At 33.2% G+C, this 27,507-nt stretch overlaps 3 protein-coding genes across 4 annotated transcripts in view; all 3 read right to left on the bottom strand.

Annotated features, from left to right (window-relative positions):
- Positions 1–6,360, bottom strand: part of LOC21389006 (cleavage and polyadenylation specificity factor subunit 3-II) — a 7,516-nt gene extending 1,156 nt beyond the window's left edge. The window contains exons 1-9 of the mRNA XM_010089896.2: positions 6,275–6,360; positions 5,985–6,171; positions 5,800–5,872; positions 3,164–3,281; positions 2,786–2,859; positions 2,131–2,267; positions 1,900–1,963; positions 1,685–1,750; positions 712–781 (exon numbers count right to left, since the gene is read on the bottom strand). Coding sequence (XP_010088198.1) covers positions 712–781; positions 1,685–1,750; positions 1,900–1,963; positions 2,131–2,267; positions 2,786–2,859; positions 3,164–3,281; positions 5,800–5,872; positions 5,985–6,171; positions 6,275–6,299 — 814 coding nt within the window. The 5' untranslated portion in view covers positions 6,300–6,360. The remainder of the gene's footprint in view (positions 1–711; positions 782–1,684; positions 1,751–1,899; positions 1,964–2,130; positions 2,268–2,785; positions 2,860–3,163; positions 3,282–5,799; positions 5,873–5,984; positions 6,172–6,274) is intronic.
- Positions 6,361–11,813: 5,453 nt separating this feature from the next.
- LOC21389003 (microtubule-associated protein 70-1) lies at positions 11,814–16,845 on the bottom strand. The gene is made up of 11 exons (XM_024169818.1): positions 16,257–16,845; positions 16,058–16,143; positions 15,157–15,222; positions 14,882–15,052; positions 14,599–14,769; positions 14,331–14,486; positions 14,074–14,220; positions 13,884–13,955; positions 13,275–13,802; positions 13,006–13,193; positions 11,814–12,404 (listed from the first exon to the last, which is right to left on the bottom strand). The coding sequence occupies exons 1-11, from the start codon at positions 16,483–16,485 to the stop codon at positions 12,365–12,367; spliced, it is 1,854 nt and encodes a 617-aa protein (XP_024025586.1). The 5' UTR covers positions 16,486–16,845; the 3' UTR covers positions 11,814–12,364.
- Positions 16,846–23,396: 6,551 nt separating this feature from the next.
- On the bottom strand, positions 23,397–27,357 carry LOC21389002 (uncharacterized RNA-binding protein C1827.05c). 2 transcript variants are annotated; one of them, XM_024169868.1, is made up of 9 exons: positions 27,078–27,357; positions 26,876–26,990; positions 26,706–26,761; positions 24,593–24,640; positions 24,403–24,500; positions 24,091–24,160; positions 23,860–23,970; positions 23,674–23,733; positions 23,397–23,583 (listed from the first exon to the last, which is right to left on the bottom strand). In XM_024169868.1, the coding sequence occupies exons 1-8, from the start codon at positions 27,183–27,185 to the stop codon at positions 23,689–23,691; spliced, it is 651 nt and encodes a 216-aa protein (XP_024025636.1). In that variant the 5' UTR covers positions 27,186–27,357; the 3' UTR covers positions 23,397–23,583; positions 23,674–23,688. The 2 variants fall into 2 exon arrangements, with proteins under 2 accessions (XP_024025636.1, XP_010088194.1); XM_010089892.2 differs by having other exon boundaries at positions 23,397–23,733.
- Between the last annotated feature and the right edge of the window lie 150 nt (positions 27,358–27,507).

Here is a 27,507-nt window from a genome sequence, read left to right as displayed (position 1 = left end):
CGTATCACAGGCGAGGGTAAAGGTGAATTTCAATGTAAGGTTTTGGTATCTGAATCTCACATTACTAATCTGTGATAATCAAACTTTCCAAGAGGATTCTTTTACTGGTAAATTTTTTTGGATATGGAGGGAACTGTAGTAATCAAAACAGGATTGTGATAAGAGCTTAACCGAACTTGGAGACAAAATCTAGATAGGGACAAATGGAAAGAATCGAGAGAAGAAAAGAAAGAATCAATTGAAGAATTTTATTAGCAACAGGACATGTACACCAGCCCACAGATCTTCGAGGGTCTGCTACCTCCCCTTTCTTGGAACGTTTCCAAGATTTGTACAATTCCCTGATTATTCCCGATCCCCTTTTCTATTCCTCACCCCTCCCCTTTTATACATTCCTCACACATTCCCCTCTCACCAGCTGCTTTCTAAGTAAGTAAACCACTAATACTACCAAGTTCCCATTGTAAGCTGAAAACAACTTCATCCCGACCAGACCCCGCCCCTTCCTAAGCCTTTATTCCTCCTAATGTACACTTGCCTGAGTAAGGGCTTATCAGATTGTTATATACTTTGAACGGCCAATTGTTTTAGTACATTTAGCTAAAAAGTTGTCCACAAATCATATAGCACATGAACCAATAAAGGAATTTTTTGTTTTGGAAAAAAAAATAATAATAAAAATAAAAAGAGAGAGAGAGAGCAAGAGCAAACCTGCAGACAAGTAAATAGGAACCTTCAGATTCATCCGTTCCCAGTAATCTTCCAATAGGATGCAAAGTTCCTAGGTGATGACGGAAGATATTGTCAAAACGGAACAAAGATTCTTCAGTAACGGTTAATACATTCAGATCAAAATAATGGTTAACACATAACAAAGATAAGCCTACAAGGGATTCCAATCACCATACTGTGACTGATTGCATAAAAAAGAAACCTTCTGATGCAGCAAAAAGAAGCGTAAAAGTTATCAATAACCAAGCAATGACCGTATTAATTTAGCAAGACAGTGAGGAATGTGTAACAGATAATAGATAGATTAGGAAATAGTAAAAAACTGAAGTCGGACAGAAGTTGGTTTGAGTTGAGCCATCATTTTATTGTAGAGTAAGTCCAGAGTATTTAGGTTGTATTGACACCACGTGACACAAATATCTAGTATGCTAAAACTTAAAGAAAGAATATGCCGTTAGCGACTCCAAAAGTCCACTTTCATGGTGTATTTCATGTTTCAACGCTTCTACCCAAACTATATGTGCCTCATTTTTCTATTGCTGGTTAGAAATCTAAGAGAGACGAATATTCCTGTTAAATGGGAAATATGGAGGAAAACATACGAGCTGCAACTATGTAGAAAAAGTAAATACAAACAAGAATTTTGACGAAAACATTACACATGAAAGTCATATTAATGAACTTGGAGGCTTCAAACTGCATAAAGGTTTTTGTTAACGAACAACATTGAGCAATTGATCACAGGACTTAAGAAAACCTTTTCTGCCATTGAAAACGTAGTAGGAGAAAAGGATAAAAGCTTGTCGTAGGCAAAATTTCAAAACCAAAGTCATAGGATTTATCATAGGAAAAAAAAAATCATAGAATCTACATATGATGTTAATAATAATATAATGAAAAACTCAGGATCACAAAACTAAGTGATATTTGAAGGCTATCTCAATGACATTACCTGAGCTCTTCCTAGAGCAAATGTAGGTATAAGCACTTTTCCTCCACCAGAGACACATTTGTGAACCTATTTAGATTTAGTTCAAAAATTCATTCCAAAAATACTCAGAGATCAAGTCAAGATGGATAAAAAACTCTGACATCTAGGCAAAAGAAAAAATAAATATTGAATCTATAAGCAGGAACGACAAAGACAGGTTCTCATTATTCACATACAGCTTTAAGAAATTCTCTTTCCCGAACGTACTTTGACTCACGTATAGTTGTTGCATACGTTGACCTGCAAAAGGATTACTATTAGTAGAAGAAAGCCTGAGATAAAAAGAAGATATTCACTAGCGTAAATCCAAGATACAGGTTGAACATATCAGTCCATACATTCACAGATAAGCTAGATGAGCAAACAACAATAAAGATCTTTAGAAAACACAGATTCACATTCCGTACTCTGTTATAACGAGGTCCAAATCTAGTCGATCAACTTGAGCTGCTCCAAGATGTCTATCTGGTGTCATATTGTAGTCTCCTGTGTACAATATAGCACTATCTCCCGCCTTTGCATAAAACAATGCAGCTCCAAGAACCTTTGGAACATAACAAACATTTAGGACCCAAAGAACTTCAATTATGAAATAATAGTCATTTCCAAGTGGGGATGGGCAATGCTGATTGAGAGAAATGGGTTCTCAAATCACTGATACAAAATGCATATTTGGCTTACTACATAATGGATAATGGCTAAGGGACGAATTTCTGACATGGCAATTGTAGGACAATGGACAAAGTGTTATCCGTGAAGGAGGAGATGAAAACAATGTTCCTTCATCTATATGTCTAATTTATATTACATAGGATAATTGTCAAATATGCAGTGGCACCAACTTTTAGGCTATCAGGCATGCTTTATAAGTTATTAGTTCACCAGTTTAAGTGAACAGGCAAGATTTCTTGCATGCGACAATATCAAATTGAATGTCCCGAGAAATTCAGCAAGTCCTTAGCATAAAAAACTACAAATTTCAAATAGGAGTGAAAATGGCAATGAGAAAGAGCCAATACTCATTTGTGTCACTTTGTGAATAACATGGTTTACAAGACTTACATGTCCTGCATAATATGCACGGATTTGAAGATCTTTATCAACCTGAATAGTCTGCTTTAGATCAACTGCTATAACTGCAATAGGAACCCAATTAAAGCATCAAAAACAAGGGAATAGAAAAATATTTGCTGACAAAAATAAGCAGAGGGCGGGTCCTGACAAGGGCAAACCCCTAGTTTAACTTTGCTAATAATTCCTAGAGTTTTTGACCTTTAAACATAGCTGGTAGGCGGTTCTTGACAAAACCAAACTAGGAAGTGGCTCTCCATCAGCCAAATTGGTGACTCGCTTTATACAGGCTAAAAAAGAAAATTGACTATCCAATCCCAACCCATTGCATTGAATACGATGGAGAAGAGTTGCATCAACTTCATATACCTTTTTTCATGCATTGCATTATGTGATCAGAAGTAAATTGTTCCTCCTCACCCCTTCGTTCAACCAATACTTTCCTATAATCCTCCAACATAAGTGGAGCCAATGCCTTGGTTGGATACTGCACCATAAATCATTCTCACAAAAAGCCAATGAGTAAAGAAAGAAAATTTCAAGCATTTTATTAAAAATAAAATACAATTAAAAAAAAAGGATTAAGGAGCATCTCAGCACCATATACTTAAAACTTAGTATGTTTTATCTACCACTCTCAAGGGCATGCCACATTGGCAAAAAGAAGAATTTTAAAGTTTCAGTAAAGAACACATATCCCAGCAAATCCACAAAGTAACATAATAGAGTGTTTGTAGTAAAATTAGAACTAATCTTTTTGACAGTAATAAAAATGATAAGCATAAAAGATTAAGGGTATTAAACTAATAAAAGTAAAAGTGTATAAAAATAAAGGATTAGAATTGAAAAAAACAGGTTCAGCTAACTGGAATTAGACAGAAATTTAGACAACAGGTAACTAGATCAACTTGAAAGTAAAATAAAAGGATTAGGTAACTAGATTAATTAGAAAATTAAATAATAGGACCAGATAACTAGACTAATCAACTAAAATAGATGAAAATAAAGCATGGACCGGTTCACGGAACTGAAAAACAACATAAAGTAAATGACATAAAATAAATTAGATAAAACGTAAAAACACTTAAATAAAGTACACAGACGAGCAAAAATGAAATGAGCAGGAATTAGATTATGAATAAATTTATTATAAATACTTATATTTTAAGTACACATATAACAACACAAACATAACATAGCTCTTAGACTAGGTTCTTGATCTTGTTTGATCTCTGTAGGGACTCTTTTGATTGTTTAGGACAATAAGAGAAATAAGGGGCGTATGGATTTAGGCCTTAGAAGATTGAGATCCTTGGCTGAAATTTGAACAAAGAAGGAAGAGGGAAAGGAGAAGAAAGAACTAAGAGGGAGAGGAGGGAATGAAAGTTTGTTGATTTTTCTCCCTGGCTAGTTGTCTTGTTTTCCCAAATATAGATTTCTTGCCCCTAGGAACCTCCAAAACTAGCGCCTTGATTTTTATAGTGGTTTTCTTGAAACTAATCAAGTTTTGTATGCCTTTTGACAGCTGTTATTGAGACTGATCAGGTGTCTAACACCATTTCACAATTGTTCCTGAAGATGGTCAGGTGTCAAACACCATTTGACACTTATTCTTGAAGCTGTCCACTGTTGAAGCGTTGTTTAAAACCTGATTTTCTGTGATCCAGTCAATAAGGTTTCAAAATATATGATTTTCTTCAGCAACCAACACCTTTTTAACCTTCTTCTGGTTGCCCTTTTATAGACAGCTTTTAGTTTTCACCTTTTTTTGAAATTAATTTCAGTAATAACGTAAATTACTAATTTTACCCCAAAACATTGAGCAACGAACTAAACCATAAAGAGCATATAACGAACTGGTCCAACTACCCAATAAAAATAACTACCAAAGTTCATCTTTAAGTTCGGCTCACAATAACACAAATAAATAAATAAATAGAAGAAAAAGGTTTGTTTACTATTGCATACCTTACATTTTGAGTTTCAAAAATATGTATACTTTTATGTTTGGGGATATTTATATTTGTATACCTTGTGTTTTAGGTTTATTTAAAATCTATACCTTCAGTTTTCAATCTCACAAAATATATACCTTCAGATTAGATTTAATATACAAATATATACCTTATCTTGGTCAATAATTGATTTTGATCTTTAAAATGAGTATACTATCCTTAAGAAAAAGGAAAAAAACACTAAAACTTTCTAATATTATGATAATTAAAAATTAATAACACACAAAAAAAACCATTTGAATGGTATTTTACATATTTTAGAGGTCAAAATTGTGAGTTTAAATTTTTTTTTTTTTAGGTTTTTTCCTTTTTCTATGTTTTCATTTAAAGGAATTTTAGGTTTTTTATTCTTGAGCAAAAGGGTATTTTAGGTATTCTTAAGGTTAAAATTGAGGATTGACTGTGAAAAAGTATAAATTTTGATATTGAATGTATATATTTGATGAGATAAAAAATTAAGGATATAGTTTTTAAATAAACCCAAAACACGAGTTATAAAAACGTAAATATCCCTTATGTTTTTTATGTTCACAAGATTGTGCCTCCTAACTTCAATTCATGTCAAAACTTTTAGTTTATGGATAAATATATAATTAAATACTAATTTTGCAAATTTTCTCTTTACAGCTTAGCTTGAAAATAGAACTTTAAAGATTTTTCTTCTCTGTTTTTCTTTTTATTTTTTTAAACAAACATATAATTCTTCTCACAAGTTCATACCTAAGCGACAAAGGGAAAATTCATCAATTCACCGATAAAAATCAATTTTCGACCTTGAAAAAGTATCAATTTGACATAAATTTAAAATCCGAAAACACAAATTTGAGAACACCAAAATACATGGCATTCGTGTTCAAAAATAAAAAATAAAAAAAAAAATACATGGCATTCTTCTTTAATAAACTCAAAATGAAGGGTGGGTATAAAATAGTAAATCTAAAAAAAAAAAAAAAAGAAATACATGACTCAAACATTTCATCAAACACTTACCGTCATGTAAATGGGTCCACGGTATCCACAAACTTCAGTGAAGTAAGGAAGAGCACCAACATGATCCAAGTGACTACAGAACACCCCCAAAACACCATAAAAATACACACACAAAAAAAAAAAACCTCATCAGAATCGAAAAGCCCATCAAAATCAGACAAAAAGACAAGAATCGCGAGATTCACAAATGGGTGATGATGATGCAATCAAGGGCGTCGTCGAAGTTCGAGCCTTTGTCGGGCATGGGGATGAGAGAGAAATCGGGGTATCGGCGATGGTCGAGAAAGCCCATGTGCATCCCGCAGTCGAACATGATTCGCTTCCCATTGATGGACACCACCACGCAGCTCTTTCCCACCTCCTGCCCTGCGCCTGAAAAGCGGGAGTTTTGTGAGTGTTTGTCGATTTCAAGATCGGAGAAGAAAAGGCGATGAGAGAGAGATTGAAGAGTGAAAAAAAAAAGCTAGAGGGTTACCGAGGACGAGACAGTCGATTGCCATGAGAGCAACTTTTCTTGGCGCGCTTTTTAGTTTCAAAAGTGTTTTCTCTCTCTTGGTTTTCTATCCCCAGGCTGTGTTTGGAGAATGAGAGTTATGAGAAGTAGGGCTGTAAGAAATCACCCCGAATCCGACGAACCCGGCCGAGCCGAGCCGACCCTACCCGAAAATCACGGGTTTCTAATTTTTTATTTAATTTTCGGTTTGAATTATACCTAACCCGCACTGTGCGGGTAGGGGCGCGGTGTGGGGTTACATGAACCCGAGGTAACCCTACCCGGCCGAACATGTTCAAAGTAGGTAAAACAATGTTCAACACTTCAAATTCTTACTTTCATAAGTTTATGGACTTTATGCTTTTAAACTGTTAACTTATTTATGTTTTGGATTCACGATTTGTGTAAAAAATGCTTGTATGCCATAGTTGTTGAATTAGGACATTCTTTATTTATATTGGAAGTGTTTGATTTCAAAGTGAGTGTTTTAATTGTTCACCTTGCATTTAGACCCCCTATTGAAGGAAAAACATGTTCTGTTTGATAATGATTTCTTATGTAACAAGTACAAATTAATTGACTAAAAAGTGATCATGTGGTCCTTGAGATCGCTCTTGCTTTATGCATATTGTGATATGAGTTATTAGTCTTTATATTTTATTATGCCGTAATTTTGTTGTGTAATTATTTACTACAATAGTATTTGCATATATCATTTATTGCTCATTTACTACAATAGTATTTTATCATTTATTTACATATAAGAGCCTCTTAGATTAAAATTGATGAAGTCATAGATTAAAATTGGTTCTCACCAACCCGAGTAACCCGACCCTACCCGAGGTCACCCGAAAGGTTGCGGGTTTGTAGACTTAAGAGAGTGTCGCGGCCTAAAATTTTTTCAACCCGCACTAATCGGGTAGGCTCAATTTTTCGGCTCAACCCTACCCTACCCGGCCGATTTACACCCCTAATGAGAAGAAAATGGCGGGTTAGGAGAGGTTTCTCTTTATGTGTATATAAGAGTAGGTTGTTCAGTTCGCTAATTTGAGTTTTTAATTCAAATTGATATATGATGTTGTGTAAGAGTTTTTTATTATAGTAAAAAAATTAAATGTGACTATTTCTGAGAGTTTTTTACTGTAACAAAACTCGAATTAGCGAAAAAAATGGACAAATTCTTTCCTCTTTTCCTTTCTACCGAATAATAGTTTTTTTTTTTTCATTCATCCTCCCAGCCTATCCTTTCATTTTTTTTTCCTCTTATCAAACACAAAGGCGTAGAGGTCAAAAGCGAAGGCACGAAGAAGGGTACATGAGAACTGCTGGAGGCGCACAACTGAGAGGTTTGAAAGCGCATAACTTTGAAAGAGGGAGGCACAAAGCTAAGGTTTGAGGCTCTCGACTTAAAAATTTAGGGGCATACGACTTAGATAATTTTTGGTTGTGTACATTTGAGTTATGGTTTGAGATAAGAATCTTTTTGAGTTTGTGTTTGAGTGAGTTAAAACTTGAATTTGTATTTAGATAATATTTTAATAAAAACTCAATGCTGATGAAAAATTTTAATAGGGTATATGGGTCGGGTTTTATTCGTTTTTCCGTTATCAATGTATAGAAAAAAAATCATCTCAATCAGAATTAAAACGAAAAAGTTATAGCATTTTTAAGAATAGAAAAAATACTGTTCATTAATTTGAGTTCGAGTTTCTGAACTCGAGTTGAAGGGGAAACTTGAACTTGAGTTTTAGTCCTAAACTCGAGTTTGAACTCGAGTTTAAACTCAAATTTAAACTTAAAAGAACATGAACTCGAATAAAGTTGTAACTCGAGTTGTATTTTTTTGAGTTTTTCACTCAAAAGAACAAACCCTAAGAGGTTTGAAAGCGCATGACTTTGAAAGAGGGAGGCACAAAGCTAAGGTTTGAGGCTCTCGACTTAAAAATTTAGGGGCATACGACTTAGATAATATTTAGGCTATATTTAAGAAGGGATTTTCTCCTAGCCCCCCTTATTTGGCACTATCGATAGTTCATGTAAAAATGAGTTTGATTCTACCGTAATTGGCTCTAATGACGAGGGCTTATTCAGTTATTATGGGCGTATACGCATCATAATATAAGTTGAAAAATGCTTTCTATCTAAGGATGAAAATGTCCACGACATTATCGACATTTTCATGACATTATTGACATTTTCACGAAATTATCCGTATTTTGAAGTCTCGACGTGGATAGAGAGAAAGATATTCTCCCAATAGGTTTGTAAAATGTCCGCAATGTTTAAGAACATTCGCAATATCCATTAATATATGTAATATTCAGGATATTTTTTAAAAATTACCAAGAAAATATTTGTTTACACAAAAATTAATTTTTTAGCACATTTTCTTTTCCTATTTTTTTCAATAAAATGAGAGAACGTGATTCAAATTAAAAGCAATAACAAATTACTAAGACTTAATTAGTTTTTAAATAATTTTTACTTTTTAAATGAACAATTCATATTCAAAAATTAATATTTTAGTCGTACTGACCACCGGCAACAACCAAATGTGCTTCTTTAGTCTTTAGCTCTCTTTTTTTCAAAGAATATGTCCATAAAGTATTCACGTTTCATTTTGCTGGTATTACTTTATGTTGTATATATGTAGAACATTTTTACGATTTTATAGTATTATGAATTACTGTTGTTCTTTAGAGAACATATTCATGAGATTTTTCACATTTTATTCTGCAAGGCTTTAATTTTTAAGACAATGTACCAATATATACTTTTACTATTTATTTATTAGTGTCAATTATTGTAGTTTCTCTTCAAAAATAACAATAATAAACAAATTACATTCTCCATATAAGACGAAAATTGAGCTTCAGATACCATTGGCTACTGCAGAAACTCAAAACTTTATTTAGTTCCCTTTTTTTTTTTCTTGAGTTTGAACTCTTATTATCTTACATATTTACTAAAGCATAGCTACTCCAGTTCTCAGCGTGACCAATGGTTAGCAAGACAACAATTGAGGTAATTTTATTTTGTTGTACTATTTGTAATACAGTTTTTGTATGTTTGATACTTATAAAGTTCATAGATTTCATATTAGTCACGATGAATGTTAGTTAGTATGCATTAAGTTACTAATTTATTTAATTTTATGTAGCAAATATATAATAAAAAGTGAAGGTAGAACTGATCCTACGTGGCAATATTGCACGCCATTAGATGGTAATAAGTATGGCATTATATGTAACTACTCTGATAATGTCATAAAAAGTGGAGGGATCACTCGTTTCGGACGTTTAATTTATAAATTTAAAATTATTTTTTATGTATTTTTTATAAGAAAATAACACTATAAAAAATTATAAATCATAATTTAAAATTAAAAATGAATAAAAAAACAAATATTCCCTTCATTAGCAGGAAATTATCATAGAAAAATAGTAAACAATGTCCCAATGTTAACAAAATACGAAGAAATTATACAATTGACAAGGAAAAAAAATGTAGCAAAGAAAAAGAACCAGTCTCAGAAAAACCTTGGTTGAATGAACCCATCCTCAACTCTCTCTCTCATATCCGGATTTGAGCCTTTTGGTGGGCCTAGGGCTTTTAAGGAACTTCGGCCCTGGTGGAAACTTGTCTGCTCCGCCCCTCTTTCCTGTCCGCCGCTCGTGCCTTCCGCCACATATCGGGCAATTTCCTCCAAAGACAGCGGGTGGGCCAGCTGTAAGCAGGGCTGACTTCCCGCCGGCCACCATAGCCATGTATAGCTATCTGCTTTCATCCATCTACCGTAGAGTTTTGTAAGATTTCCATGCGCATCGTCTAACGTGGCCTCCGACTTAAGCTTACAGTCATTTTCTTCATGGCCCAACATGCCGCACTTGAAGCAAATCCCAAACAATCGCTCATGTCTGAAAGATTCTCATCTAAAGAATCCAGCAATCATACGTCTTTCTAAATTCACCAAGACCTGCACCCGGAAAAATCGCCCCCATGATTTTGATTCCGGTTTTGGAATCAATGTGTTGAGAACCTCACCCGCCCTAGCACCGGCTAGTCTCGCGTTCTCTTCCGTGAAAAAATCCGTCCATGAACTTGGAACCAGAATAGAGTTTTGTTGAAACGCATCTGTGAGGCGAGAAGCCCGGGTTCCCAATCTTGTAAGACCAGGTGATGGCCACCGTTTACCGTCCATGGTCTTCTGGTCATCACCCTCTGTTTGTCTTCTTTTGTTTTAAAGGTGTTAAAAAGAATAAAATTATTGTTAACTTACTTTTTAATAGTTTAAATTTTTAAGATAGATGATAAATTAACATAATAATATTAAAATAAGAAATTTTGATTTTAAATTTTTATAATTATATTTTTTATTTTTATTTAAATTATTATGTATTAAGTATTTAATATATTTTAAATTTAAATATTTATGTGTTAAATTTTTAATTAATTTACTCATATAATTATTTTTTGGCTAACCTACACATAAAAAAAAATATTAAAATATAAAATTATTAAGGACAAAAATGTTGGGTCCTCCTTCCTGCATAAACCACACTGGTATTTCGCTCCGTGCCTTCACCAGTCCATTTCTCACCACCAGTTTGCTTTGTTTCTGCCGGGAGAGCACTTTCCCAACCGCCTTCGTGTCTACTCTGATTGACACTAATTTAGGATCTGGGACCATATATATAACGTCATCAGAGCTTGTGCTTTACGGATAAGCTCCTCAAGCTGCTCCTCCTCGGTGGCTTCCATACTTCACTACTAACACCAACTAATCCACGGATGAAACAAACACTAAATGCAATGAAACAGCCGGATCAAGACAGAAAAGCTAACCAGGACTTTTAGGAGGAACAGAGATACAACTCTCAAAGGGTACTGAGACTCACCAGGCAAAACAACCATAAAACAATAGAACAGTAACTATGTCTGAAGGCCAAATACGAATTTCTGACTAACTCTCATGGTGTTTCTCTCGCTCTCACTCTCATGGTGTTTAACGGGAGAGAAAGATAAGTGATAATTTAAGACCCGTTTAGTTCGTTGATTTAAAATTTTAATTCGAGTTGAGACGTGACTTTATAAAAATTAAATATAATTATTTTTAAGAGTTTTTTACTGTAATAAAACTCAAATTTTAAACTCAAATTGATAAAATTAACAGAATCTTATTTTAGACACTATAGGACAACCATTGTAGCCTTGAAAAATCTACAAAAGCACCAGTTGAGGAGTCAGTGAACCATTGAAAAAGGATATCTGTTCTGATAATGGTGGCGGCAGGCATACTAATTTTGCTACTGTACAAACAAATGGTGCGAATTTTGCGTATGGTTAAACAGTCTGGCGTTACTAATTTTGCTACTGTACAAACAAATGGTGCGAATTTTGCGTTTGGTTAAACAGTCTCTGGCTTTACTAATTTTGCTACCGTACAAACAAATGGTGCGAATTTTGCGTTTGGTTAAACAGTCTCTGGCGTGGAATCACTTACCAAACGGACAAAAAAATATTGTGGGTATTATGCTGGTACGGACTTATAAACAAGATAAGGCTAAATGAGTTAACACAACCATAAACGATCTTATCCCGATCTGATTACAAGAATATTAACAAACCCTGATCCACGGACAAATCACACTAACTGCAATTACAAATATAAACTGCCAAAGAAAAAAAGAAGGGAGAACATGTGAAAAAAAGCCAATAAGCTACCTATACAATCACACAACCATATTGTTCACTCAAGAAACCTGACATAAGGTTAGCCCAAAGTCAATCACCTTCCTCTTTTTCCTTTTTTCTGCTTCTCTCCCTAAGCAGCAGGGGGGAAAATAACATTCTAAGTCAGAAGCACACCGACTTTCTTGCTTGATGCGGCTCTCTTTTTAGGATTTTTCTTTTCAGGTCTAAGTTGAATACAGGATCATCGGCATGCTAGCTACAATCTTATAATCAATAATAAGAAGAAACAAAAAAGGAGAGGTAAAGAAATGGAAATCGAATGCAAAACGAGGCCTATTCGGGTTTACTCCTTATCGCGGCTGCCTGTCGGACTCCTTGTCATTGGGTGCTACGTGTTAATCCACCTCTTCCCATACTTCTGCACAAGTATTAGTAAGAATGTCAACTTCTGAGTGTTGCCCGAAACAAGTATCAAGCATCAACTTAGCAGAGAAACATTTCAGTGGAAAAAGACAAACTATACCCTTACTCTCAAAAAGGTCGTACAATTAAATGAAGAGACAAAAGGGATGATGTAAAGATGACAGAATCAGATACAAGTACAAAAGTACAAAATACTTGGAATGGCATGACGTAAAAACTCGTTCTAGAAAGATAATGTTTGCTGCTGCAGCAAGCAAAGACTAAAAAATGACAATAACAATAGATTGGAAAGAAAATACTTAAGCCGTCAAAAAAAATGAAAAATATTTAGCATGAAATGACATTTTAAAGATAGTTCTAGAAAGGGTTTAAATCATATCCTGAAAGATGATGACACATTATGCGCAGCACCAACAGAAAACTAAATGGAATGACAGTTGAAGATTCTTGCGGCAAACAGACAAATTAGTGGGAAGTTAGTATGAGAAGTCACTTTATATATTTAAAACGTCACATATCATCACTAAAGGATAAATGTTTATCATAGGAAAGCATAAAACAAATCTTATAACTAGCATAAAACAAATCTTATGTACCTTCCAGCAAGCAGAGTACTGTTGACAGAACCTTTAGTAGCACTACCAAATCTCTTTGCTCTATTCTCGTGTTCTTTCTCAACACGCATGGCAGCTACCTCCTTCTCCATGGCAGCAACTTCCCTTCTCATTTTCTTCGCCTCGACTTCCATTGCTTTAGTCAGTGTATCTACCTTCTTGGCTAACATCTGAACAACAACAAAAATAATTAAAAATTTAATCTTAAGTAAAACCCTATATCACGAGACCATTAAAAGAAAGATGTGAACCTCAATAGCATCATCCTTATCCTTCAGGCTTTGATCTTTTTCATGACCAGCTTTCCTCAAAGCTATGACCTCTTTCTGCAGCAAGTCATATAAAACGCCCGGGACACTATCCTCGGTATCTACTGCTGGGAATTCTGTAGGCTTATCATCTGAAGTTCCTTTCCAGTTATTAGGTGCCTCAGTGTCCTTTGTAACATCAATCGACTGGTTGAAGGAGAAGTTGCCTGAACCATTTAGAAGTACCTTACCCCGGTCCAATGATCTTGTACCACCATCAAATGATTTTGATGTGCCTTTAGCGTGCTTCAGCACTGAACTAGTGCTAGATGATACGGATCTCAAAGGCGGTGTTCTCTTGGATAAAAAGCCATTTGAAGTCAATTTTGAAATATTATCAGCTCCACCAAGGGACTGACGACGAGAAGGCCCATTACTCATACTTCTTCCCTCTACTGTACTGCCTTTGCTACTGTTAGAAGTCCCTCGCAAACTCTCCTCAAGCACTTTGAGTCGCAAATGAAACTTATCCTGAGAAAAAGAGAGAACTTTATAGTCCACATATCATCAAAACACATATCACAAAGAGAAATTGATAAACCGCATCATTACTTTCAACTGAGCTTCAGACTTGGCAGCTCGTTCAGCTATAGCAAGCTTGTCCCGAAGTTGCTGCATTTCTCCCTGAAAGAACAAAGTTTGATAGTTACACAAATGACCGCGCCAAGCCATCACATGGTGTCAAAAAGGTCATTCGGAACTGTCATTGAAAGGAAAAGAAAAATATAGAAACCACACTTACTTGCAAAAATCTACGTTCTTCAAGCCATTGTTTTACAGGCATCACTTTGTCATTTGCATCCTTCCATTCATTTGCTACCACTACAGCTACTCTATTTGCTGTTACCTTTGCACGAGCAAGCTCTCTGTCAAGAGTTTTCCTTTCCTCCTGTGGAAATGAACACGAACCTTACCAATTGAAGCTACTATGAAAAACTATTGATAAAATATGGAAGGAACAACTATCAACACTGCACATAGAAAAATTAAGAGTATTACATTCATCTCCTGTACTTTCCGCTGATAATCTCTCACAGCATTTGCTGCTGCACCACCAGCAAGAACAGCTTCTTCCAATTCTCTTACAGTCTGAGTAAGCTTTTCAACTTCCGCAACTTTTTGTCTATGCATTTTGTCTAAAATTTTATTTTCTTCCTGAAACATAGAAGCAGCAAAATTTAAAATCCATTCTACTTGTACACAGTGAACAGGAAAAGTATGAAAACTAGGTGCATGCCAGAGGATTATCATGCTTGTTTTGGCTCACCTGACAAATTTCTATTTGTTTCATCAACTCTTGGTTTTTATTCTGGAGATCATCCACCATAGATGCCTTGGCCAAGGCAACCTGAACGGTCCTCTCAGCTTCAAGTAAGGCTGCTTCTTTTGATTTGGTGAGTCGATCAAGGGCTTTATTATCATCTTGAAGCTTAGCAATCTGCAAGGAACAAAAAACAATATAATTCGGCAAAATACTTGCTTCATTCTCTTTTTCCTTCTTGAACATGGAATTGCTTTTTGTATTATCTATTAAAGGACCCATGTAATACCTCTTGCCGAGCAAGCTTGAGCTCAGCCTCCAGAGGTGCAAGAATGGCTTCTATTGGAGGCATATCATCATCCTTCTGAGCAGCATGAACCCTTCGAAGAGTAGCTTCAGCGGCAAACTGAGCTGCCATAGAAGCCTTCTTCTCATCATTGATTTTCTTTATTTCAAGATTCTGCAAAACGTGTTTTATTACTTTGATGAGTAAACATATCCAAGAGTAAATTAACAAAAAAAGGACAAGATTATAAAAAACGGTTGAAAGGCTTCCAATAATACTTTGCTTTCTAGAAGCGATTCTGTTAACTTCAGCTTCTCCTCCACCTTAGACAGTTCTTCAGTAAGCTACATTAATCAAAAGACAAAATGGAAAATTAGCAAACCCTCTTAACGAGAGAAATCAATATAGAATAATATATGGTACACAAAAACAAGAGAGAGAAAAGGCTCATATAATATACGGCAATGGCAAAAATCAAACTTTAGAAAGCGGCCATTTAAGACAATGAAAAAACTGAATAGCTGATCCAACAATCATTTTAAAGGTAATTAAGAAATGCAACATCCAAAGATTTTCTTCAAGAAAAATGCAAAACAATGGACATATCAAAACCCAAAACCAAAAAGAATGAGAAGCAAGTGGCGAATATATGAGAAATGTGCGACCACAAGGCCTATACAGAATCTCCAAACGATGCCAAAATTTTCCCCAAAGCATACAAGCATTACATTGTATGTGAATGGTGTTTCAGCATCTCCAAGGAAGAAGTTTGATAATTGAGACAATCCCCGAGTAATTTTAATAACTTACCTAATTAGTTGTTACCATAGAAAGTTTCGAACTTCTCAACAGACAATTACCTTTGCTGCTTCAAATAAAAATTATAATCGAATAGTTTTCTTTCTTTCCGCCTCCAACATTGGAATATCAAATCAGTAGAGGCAGATATGATACAAGCAAATGAAATGAGCATGAATCTAACCAACAAATTCTTATCTCTTCAAAAAAAAAAAAAAGGAAACTAAATACTGAAATTTAATAGTAAGCAGACACGCGAGCTGAATGATGTAGGAATTAACTCAGAAAATTAAAATGTCAATAAACAGAAAGAACTAGCGAAATGAGAATACAATAAATTTACGAGGAAAGAGAGGGAAAAAAAAGTAGCAAAAACATTACCTCTTCAACGGCCTTTTCCCTGAGCCTTTCGGATAACCTGAGAGCCTTGATCTCCGCCTGAGCTTCTCCCAACTCTCGATCCTTATCTGAAAATCAAGACCAGAAAAATTAAAAAATAAAATAAAACCACACTATGAAATCAAGCAAATCCTGCTCCAAATCTCCACGCAAAACGACCGGATCGGAACCGCATTCGCACCTCTGACTTCATTCTCCAGCCGATTGAGCTCGACCTTGACCGGATCCGAGCCGTGCAATAGGTTAAGGAACTCGTCGGCGTCGAGGCTCGGCCTAACGGAGCCCCGCCTCCGCGACGAGCTCTTCCCTTCCTTGAACGAACCGGACACCGACAGTGGCGCAGGCGACGCGCCATTGCCGCTCGTCTCCGCCGCTCCTCCTCCTCCTACCTCCCCGGAATACTCCGCCATCGCCGATCTGAGCGATTCACACTCTCTCACATCCAAATGCGCCTCGGGATCCGAAATGCTAGGGTTCCAAAATCCAATCACACGGCTAGAGAGAGAGAGAGAAACAGTGTAAACTGAATGAGCTTAGATAGAGAGAGAGAAAGAGAAGAGAGAGGAAAGGGAGAGCTTTCTTTCTCAGTTGTTCGTTGTTTCTCTCTCTAGATTGTGATTTAAATCTAGTTGTTTGTACGTCTCTGGTTATAGAGAGAGAAAGTGTGTCTGAAAATAGTTTAATCCAATAATTAACTAAACTAAACCAAACCAATATATATATAATAGTAGAGAGCTTTGCTGTTAGTGAGCTTGATATTGAGCGCTTCACTCTCACTATTAACTGTTTCTACTTACTTACTACTTCTATTACTGTTCATTTTTCTTTCTTTTTTTTTGTCTCTTGATAAATCCCCAGGGATGCGTAGTGCGCACTCTCACGGAAAGGGCACGGGTGCGCAGTGCGCTTAACGGCGCACGTTAGTAGGGTGGCAGAGACTGCATTGCTTCGCTTTTTATTCCCGACATCTCTCGTGTTGTTGGACACTTGGACTTTGGATCGGAGATGACTGAAAAATGAAAATTAAGCGAAAAATAGATAAAAAAAAAAATGACATTGTCGTGGTTCTGATATTGTGTACGTCCTTTTATTTTTGCTGCTAAGATAAGATATATTGTGTATAGTTATTTATTTATTACTTGTTTATGAATTTATTTTTATGTTTAATGCATTAAAAATTAGGGAGAATTTAAAAAAAAAAGATAGTGATGAGAAGAGAGTGTTATTACTAATGAGGAGAATTAAGAAAAGTGATTATTTTATTAATAGTTACCTTTATTAGCGGTTGAATTTATTTTTGTATTGATTTTCAAGTTTAGAAATTTATTGATATTAAGAGATATGATAGGTGTGAGTAACTTACCCCGATTATGTGATTGTATTTTGTATTCATTAATAAGAAATGAGCAGATAAATACAAAGTACAATCACAAAATTAGATAAGTTATTTTAGACTATAATCTCTTAAAATGAAGAGATTTCTAAAAATGAAAATTCATTCAAATAATTAAAGTACTAATAAAGGTAATTATATATCATGTATTTTACTGAAATATAGAAATCTATCAAGGGTCATGTATTTATGGTTACAATTTTCAACACAATTAAAACTAAAAAATGACACAAATAAATGGGTTTAAATTATCTATTAAATTTATGTATCAATTTCACGTTGAAGAATACGAATAACAAATGGGTTGGTTTCGGCCAACGCCCATAGCTTAAAACCGTTTATGAAAATTTTACAATAACAAATTTAACATTAACTTTTTTATGTGGTTCCATATGGAGATTTTAACACTTTTAAGTACTTATTAGTTATGTATTAATACACTTTGTTCAAAGACATAGATAATTGCTATTAATTGATACTGAACTATATATTTTTAGGTATGTTGTCTGAAAAATTCACACGTGTTTTTCTAGTCGCACAAAATTCACATCCTAATGTTAGATTTAGTTAATATTATATTTTTGTTCAAAGATTTCGTTAGATTTTTTTTTTTTGAATAATTTCGTTAGAATTAATTGTGCAAATGATACTACTATCATTAAAAAAAATAATAAACTATGGTTCTGTAAGAGAACAATCTCAAAATGTTTGATTTTTAGGACAATAACTTTGTGCGTATTAACAAAAACCAAAATTTATATAAGTTTATTATTCTTAAATGCTCAAAAGTTTGAAACTTATTGCTTCTTTTATGCATACGCAAAAAAAAAAAAAGAGCGACGCACACACGTAAGACTTTTCTTGGCATCCATTGTTTTACGAAGGGTAAATACTTGCCTTTATTTCTAACAAATTATTTAATTACAAAGTTAAAAGTTTTTCCTAATAATATGATTCTCTTTTCCTCTAGACTATGCTTGCTTTGAACCCATGAGTTATTTATTATTTTATGCATACTAAACATACTCTCAAGGTTGTAGATCTTGATTGTATTTGTGATAAATTTAGACCTCATTCATTTTACCGATTCGAGTTTAGAATTTAAATTTTGTTACAGTAAAAAACTCTCAGAAATAGTCACATTTAACTTTTTTACCACAGTAAAAAATTCTCATATAAAGTCACATCTTAACTCGAATTAAAAACTCGAATCATCAAACTAAACGGTACCTAACGCATTCTCAAGGTTCGGGGGTCAACAACTATTTCTCATTCCTAAATTAACAAATTTACCCTTCGTAGTCACTGCAATATAAAAGAGTAAAAACGCTTGGCACTGTAAAGTTTTGATAGTCCAAAACATATAGGGCCTATTTGTTACCGTTTTTGTTTTCATTTTTCACGTTTTTCGAAGTAAAAAATTGAAAACAGAAATGAAAAACGCGTTTGGCGAAGTTTGTGTTAGAAAATAAAAACAAAAACATTTTTGTCTTTTTGTGAAAAACTGAAAACGAAAAAAATACGTTTTCATTTTCACGTTTTCGTTTTCTGAAAACGGATTTCAGTTTTTTTTTGTCTTATCTCTCTTCTCCAGCCGAAGAAGATGTCGGAGAACGCCCTCCGACTGCGCCCCCCTCCCCCACTCGTCTCCGTTGATTGATGAGGTAGGAAGGAAATGAGTTTTCAGTTTATTTAATATATTATTAATTTTAACATTATATACATGTTTTTAAAAATTAAATTACCAAACACAATTTTAGTTTTTTTAAAATTGAAAACAATCTCAGAATAAAACTACCAAACGCATTTTCAGAAATGATTCTAAAATGAAAATAAAAACGTTTTTGTTTTCATTTTCATACAAAAAATAAAAACGTTTTGGAACCAATTCCAAACGCACCCATAGCTTTAGCATTTTTTTTTTCACTACTATATAAAAGAGTAGAAACGCTTTTAGTTCTTTGCTTCTTTCTAACTTTTTTTTTTCTCTTTTTGTTTCATTTTTTTTTTTCCTTTTCAAACACTTGAAATTTAAAAAAAAAAACGCTAGGCATTGTAGCATTTTGGTAGCCCAAAACGCATAGCTTTAGCGTTTCTGTCTCTTTTTTTTGGGGTTATTTATTTATTTATTTTATATTCTCTTTTCCCTTTTTCTTTTCTTCCCCAATATTTTATATTCTTCACACTTATCTTTGTTTTTATTTTTTTTTCTTTCACTTACCCTAATTATTTTTATAATTAAACACACCATTCTCACTTAAACTATTATTAACGTAACACTTTTTAGAAAAAGAAAAGATGATGTGTGGGGAATTCAAACTCTACACTTTTTCATGAAAGTATGCAATTTTTGTTATAACAAGCATACTTTCACTTAATATATACTTTTCCTTAATTTCTAAACAAAGAACTTCATTTTTTTCGTTTTTATTGTTGTTTGTATTTTATGTTATAAAAACTTTAATTATAATTGAGTATGTGCATCGCACATAGTAAAACTAATTTATGAATAAACGTTAACATGACTGAATACGAATTAGACATTATATTTAAAAAAATGAAAAACTGTTTTTTCAAGTTAAGTTGCAAAAGAGTAATTGTTGAGTATAGTTTGTCTATAATCACGAAGGGTATACTTGCTAATTTAGGAATCAAAATCTTGATCTAGAATAGGTTTATCTTGAGAGTTTTTCAAATAGGCTAGACCTCTTGATAGTATTAATTTATGACCTTTTGATCATGTTAAAATCATATAAAATTAAAAAAAATAATATTAATTTATGACATTTTACTCAGGTTAAAATCATATCAGATTAAAAAAATATGCTGAATAAATAATTTTTGATGATCTAAAGGTTAAAAATATAAAACTAACGGTGGTTTATTTTTCTAGTCTTACTAAAAAAGCTCCCCTAAATTTAACATGAATTTAAAAGTGGCGATACAATCTTGATAACATGTAGAGGACGTAGCACACATTTTTTATGCGCTAAATAAGGTAAAAAATAGTTAGTATTCACTACTTTTTATAAGCTTTAATTTTAGATTTGATTTAGCAATATACATTTAGTAAAATTGGGAGGCCTCTACGGGGAAAGGTGCATCAGGATAAAATAGATTGGAAAATATTTAGATAATATTAATTTTTGACATTTTAATTAGGTTAAAATCATATCAGATTAAAAAAATAATATTAATTTTTGATATTATGATCAAGTTAAAATTATATCAGATTAAAAAAATATGTAGAATAGATAATTTTTGATGATCTAACAGTTAAAAATATAAAACTACCAATAGTTTATTTTTCTAGTCTTACTAAAAAAGCTCCCCTAAATTTAATATGAATTTAAAAGTCGGCGATACAATCTTAATAACATGTAGAGGACGCACATTTTTTATGCGCTAAATAAGGTATAAAATAGTTAGTATCCACGACTTTTTATAAGCTTTAATTTTAGATTTGATTTAGCAATATACATTTAGTAAGATTGGGAGGCCTCTATGGGGAAAGATGCATTAGGATAAAATAGATTGGAAAATATTTAGATAATATTAATTTTTGACATTTTAATCAGGCTAAAATCATATCAGATTAAAAAAATAGTATTAATTTTTGACATTATGATCAGGTTAAAATTATATCAGATTAAAAAAATATGTAAAATAGATAATTTTTTATGATCTAACGGTTAAAAATATAAAACTACTAGTAGTTTATTTTTCTAGTCTTACTAAAAAAAGCTCCCCTAAATTTAATATGAATTTAAAAGTCGCCGATACAATCTTAATAACATGTAGAGGATGCACCTTTTTTATGCGCTAAATAAGGTATAAAATAGTTAGTATCCACTACTTTTTATAAGCTTTAATTTTAGATTTGATTTAGCAATATACATTTAGTAAGATTAGGAGGCCTCTACGGGGAAATGTGCATCAGGATAAAATAGATTGGAAAATATTTAGATGCATTGAAAAGTTACATACAACATATATATATATATATATATGCTTAATTATAAATGGATTTAATAGATAAAAAAGGGAAAAGTGTGAAGGAGAAGAAAATTCAGAACTAGCTCTTTCTGTATCTAGAGCAGACAACTTTTTTTTTTTTTTTTTGCTCTTTTAGAAATTGTTATATAAAATTCTCATCTCCAAAATAATGAGCATACTAGTTTTAAAAAAGGAAACTGTCTACTTCACCATTCAAGATAAAGGAAGAATGTTTAGCTGTAGACAAAATCATCCAATCAGAATGCTTGAGCACGGTAATGACACCTATTTAGCAAAAACTCCGGAACTTGAAATCTTTTTACTACTATTTTATCTCATAAAATTTTTAAAATTTTTTTTATTCAAATCTATCAATAATCCCCGGAGGAGTGAGATTCCCCATACTAGATCCCATTTTCTATCGAAATGACAAGTTGAACCATTCGGGAAAAGTTGTAAATTAAGGACCATTTATTTTACCGATTCAAGTTTTATTACAGTAAAAAATTATCAGAAACAGTCATATTTAATTTTTTTATTACAGTAAAAAGCTCTCACATAAAGTCACATCTCAACTCGAATTAACGAACTAAACAGTCCCTAAGCAAAACACTTCCGAATTTCCATTTGATCAATAGACAGAATCAAATCATCAGTTTTCTTAAGGGAATGTTTGGTTGGAAGATTCAAACCATGATTTGAATTATGGTTCATAGTTCGTTACAATATTTTCTCTCACAAAAAATACACGTAAATCAAAAATGGTTCTAACCACTGCTTACTAGTAATTAAATCCGCCACCAATAAGCAAATCTGAATCACCTGATAAAAGAGTAATTGATTTAATTACAATAATAAAAAAATATAGGAAATAGGAGTATTAGGAGGACATAAGTTAAGCATTTATGCAATATATATGTTGTGTGATCATAAGATTTTTAGCGTCTATATCCCTGAATGTCGTGTGTTTTGACACTTTAAAAACTTTTTGAGTTAATTCTACAAATAATTTTTGAAATTTACCCTCAATCTCATTTAGGACTATAACTTTTAAATTCATAGTTAATCTCTAAAGTTTTACTTTGTTTCAATTTCGGTCTTTCCGTTAACTATATGTTAAATATTTGACGGAATCTATATAAATTAAAAATAAAAATTGAAAACACCTAAAATTTAGAGACTATATGTGTAAATTAACTTTTGTTTTCTATATTGTTTTAATCTATAAACTTTAGACGTTTCTAATTTTAGTACTTAATTGTACAAATTTTGTCAAATATCTAACACATGGCTCACAGAAAAGACTGAAACTAGAATAGAATAAAACCTCAAGAGCCAACTGAAGACGTTTTAAAAATCAAAAACTAAAATAAGATTAAGACCCCGTTTGGTAAAGTGATTCGTTCCCTGATTCGAATCATGATTCGTGGTTCGCTACAGTATTTTCTCTCATAAAAAATACACGTAAATAAAAAATGATTCTAATCCATGAACCAAATAGGCTCTAAGAGTAAACTTCAAGGATCATTTATGAGGATTAACCCAAACTTTTTTCCTTAGCAATTTTGTCTTAAATAACTCCATTTGTTAGGAGAATTAAATTTTGGACGAGATCATAATAATTTTTTAACATCGCGGCCGTGAACTTAATATAATGACATTTTTTACCCTAAAAATTATTTTTAAGAATCATGTGATTAGAACCATTTTTAATTTACGTGTATTTTTTATAAAAGAAAACACTGTAGCGAACCATGAACCATGATTCAAATCATAGTTTGAATCATCCAACTAAACATCCCCTTAGTCCCTTAATTAGTTATTCAGGGCCATTCAAGGCATTAGAAGCAAAGATCAAGATTTGACCATCTCTATATAGACATGTTTGTGTGTGTGCATGCCCAAATGCAAGCGCAGGAGTAAAATAAAAAATTGAAGCCAAAACACAAAATTTCTTCCCTCTCATCAGATTAGCAATCTCTACATCCGAGTCTATTTCTAGATTACACAAATAGAAGTTCATAACGCAAAAGCCTACAAACATCACATGAGAATATTGAGAAGCATTTTCCTTTAGACTGACCCGAAACCTTTCCGTGATTTTTCGCTCCAAATCAACCTAGCAAACGACGAGACATTTCCAAACCTTAGAAATCATGTTTCACCAGAAATGCGCAGTACAAATAGAAAACTAAGACACAACACATACCCCTAAAGAACACTATTACTCAAATCTAATCTTCTTTGGAGCAGGTTGGATGCTACCCACCTGCATAGCCAACAGATGAATATTGGTTAACATCGCGAATTTAAAAAAACCAACACAAGTTTCTTTACTAATTTACCGTGATGAAATGAGTAGTTAAAAGTCAATAAACAAGGTATAGCTTCTTACAATTTCGGGGCACTCGTAATCTATACCGGCAGCCTCTATCCTCTTTTGGCGTGCCAAGTCTCGCTTGATGATTTTGTCAATCAACTTTTGGCGCTCTTCCAAAGTTCTTTCCTGCACAAGTTTCCATCAAGTAATCAGGCATAAAGAAACCACCTTTGAGTCTTATTTGGTAGGCATCAAGTGAAAAACCAGCAGGGTGCTACATTTTTTTTTCTTGTCAGCAAGGTTTACCTTATTAAGTCTCTTTCTCTCAATCTGTACCCGATCCAATGGCTTGTACCGGAAATTGAAACCTTTCCACCTATCAAACTAATTTAATGAGTGAAACATAAACATTGGCGATATATAGATAACAGAAGCCAGATTGCATAGCAGGGGAAGAATGAGACGTCATTCTCAAGACATAAATGTTTACAACTTAAGCAATTCTTTAAATCCTTCTCGTATTTTGACTTGCGATTATTCAAAATAATTTGATGCTTTCACTTTTTTCACTTTCACGTACATGGATCATATAATACTTAAAGATAAATCGTTCCTTACAGATTGGGATGAATACGCTCTGGAGGAACAAGATGGACTTGCAACAGGTGTTCAAATAACAAATAATTATTCATAGAATCCGCTACAATTTTTGCCACCTGCAACCAACAAAGATGTTGTTAACAAAAGGAAACTTTGTAACACAAGAGTCTTAAGAGAAGGAAAAGGAAAGAATGTGAGAAGAAAATACCCCAGGATCCTCAAATTCAATGAAACCATAATGCTTCGACTTTCCTGTCTGTAGAACACAAAAAGCCAACGAACAAAATAGTAAGTCAGCATAAAAACAGTAAACACTACACCCTCTCAGGAAACTTAAATCCAGCAGAATCATTTTTAAAATATATAAGCATGTTCTCATGTTCATAAACGAAAGGACAGTTAGTCCACAAATCCCAATTACCAAATGATAACAAAATGGTCAGCGGTTATATTCATAAATTTACATTTTTTTAATTATAAGGAAATATGTCCAATTTGCGCATCAAATCACTGAACTGTGAGCCAACAAGTAGGAACTCCACTATCGCTAGTTCCTATGGTTATGTTACAAAGTTCACAATATATATCCTTAAGAGTCTCAGCTAGCTATTTGATGAGGAACTAATACATTAGAAATTTAAGGGTTATTTACATTTTTATACCATGTGTTTTAAGTTTATTCAGAAAGTATACCTTTAATTTTTAATCTCATCAAATGTATATCCTCGAATTATAGTTAATAGGTAAATCTCTACCCTTTTATAGTCAAATTTTAATCTTCAAATGACACAAATACCCTTAAAGAGAAAAATAAAATTCTAAAAATCTAAATAAACTAGAGGAAAAAATAACCAAAAAAAAAAAAAACTTGACAACAACGAAGGGAGCCTTTTTTTTTTTTTTTTTTTTTTGCAAATTAAAGCTACATATGGATCTTCGGTGTTTGAATCTGATATCTTTTTTATTTTTTTGGGTCTGACGTTTGAATCTGGTTTGCAAATTAATTTGAAATATTGAGGCCCAAAAAAAGCATATTGGGGATTTTAAGTTAGCAAATGTTTCTTTTTGTTGTTTGGCGGAGTAAATGGAAGATACAATGATGATGCCATGGAAGAGATTAGAAACTTCTTGGATAATGACAATGGCGAAGAAGCTAGCAAATGTTTCTTGTGTTTTTAGTTTATTTTTTTTCTTTTGTCCCTTTCGGTTTTGTTTTATTTTTTTATTTTTATTTTTTTTTCTGTTTAAGGACATTCACGCCATTTTAATAGTCAAAATTGATTGTTGACTGATGGAAGGTAGACATTTAGCTATTAAATTTAATATGAAGGTATATATTTGATGAGATTAAAAACTAAAGGTCTACTTTCTAAATAAACTTAAAAAATAGGGTATAAAAATGTAAATAACTCGAAATTTAAACTACAGGTTTATTTTTACCATAATTCGGAATATCTGAATTATGGTTTATCTAATAGAATGTTTTGGAATATCTGAATTATGGTTCTCTTTATCTATTAGGATTATTTAGGATTTATCTAAGCTAATTGATTATTTGGTTATGTTTATCCTATTATTAGGTTTTAGGAGTCTATAAAAAGAGATGATTTTTGAATTTTTCAGTTAAGTCTTAGAAGCAATTGAATGCAAATATTTCCTCCCTCTTGTTCTCTCTTCTCTCTAAATCCTTCTACTCCTCCCTCAATTCTTCTCGTCTTTTCTATCATTTTCTCTCTCTATTTCAGTATTTCTTTAATCATCTTGATATGCATCACTATTTATATACTGATCTTTCCCTTCATCATACACTCAACAAATTGCCACACTAGGGCTTGTGCCTTGTAACCGAAACTGTAAGTTAGCTTATCTCACAACACAGGAATATGAAACCTTATCACCACTTTAAACATAAAATTATAACACAACATTCCTAACAACCAAACTGTCCTATAGGAAATAACAATTAAACTTGTTCTACATCAATATACAATCAACCTTGGTGCAATCGGGCATTCAACTAGTACAAGAAACATTCCAAGATAAAAGAACTCATCGCTCTATATCTCGGGCGAGGAAAATGAAGTTGAGGGAGGATTTTTCTCTTATTGTTGTGTTCGGCATAAATTCCCTCCTCCGGCATTTAAAATCAGTGTCTTGTTGAAAACTTTAAATCCCTCGCCCATTTCATTCCTACTCTAATCACTCCTACCAAACAAGGCCTAAAGCATCAAAATTGAGAAAAAGACAGTTTGCCTATAATAAAACATCATTCAAAGGAAACAAACAACAGAAGTATGAGAAATCAAAATACAAAGTTTAACCTTTTTATTCCTCGCAATTCTCAATCTCTTGATTGCCCCAAATTGTTGAAAGAAACCTACATTAAAAAAAAATCACCTAATTAGAACAAACGGGAATTATACAGCAGCCCAGTACAGCCATAAACATTAAAATTTAAAAAATAAAATAAAAATGAGAAAAAATGATTCACCTTCCATTTCCTTCTCATAGAACCCATGTGGTATACGACCAATGTATACGACTCTAGAAACATCTTCCGTAGCCTTTTCCACAACAAGATTTTTCCCAGGTCCTCCTTCTAACGGCTTTTTTTATAAGAAAAATCACAAAACAAAATAAGAAAACTGAAAATCCTTAATAATCTCGAAGGAAATACGACACCAAAAGCGTACCAAGAAATCGGAAGCTTCTTTGTTCTTCTGAACGGAAACCGACAACTTTGAGGAAGACGGGGGTTTATTGAGCTTCTTCTTCAGAGATTTCTTCGCCTTGGCTCCCATGTCGCTGCGAATTCCAAGAATTTGTCAATAATTTTCAACACAGAGAGATTTTTTTGTTCCCGTTTTTTATTTTCAAGCGAAACGTATGAGTGAGAGCCACAGAGAGGGAGAGGGTTTTCTTTCGAAGTGGCGGCAGAGAAGCAAGGGTTAATTATCATCAAAAATAAATAAATAAAATAAGGCCGCTAGGGTTTCAATTTCGTGTCTTGTTTTATTTAAAAAAATAAAAAAAAAAGAAAGGAAACGACAAAAGACCGCAAAATGAATTTAACAACGTCGTTTTGCTTCAGTGTTTGTCAATTTCCCTCTTCTTTCTCTCGTC

Source organism: Morus notabilis, unplaced genomic scaffold (genome assembly GCF_000414095.1).
Source record: "Morus notabilis unplaced genomic scaffold, ASM41409v2 Scaffold1449, whole genome shotgun sequence".
Classification (NCBI taxonomy): domain Eukaryota; kingdom Viridiplantae; phylum Streptophyta; class Magnoliopsida; order Rosales; family Moraceae; genus Morus; species Morus notabilis.
The sequence above is the reverse complement of the archived record's forward strand: the minus strand, read 5'-3'. Positions and strand labels throughout refer to the sequence as shown.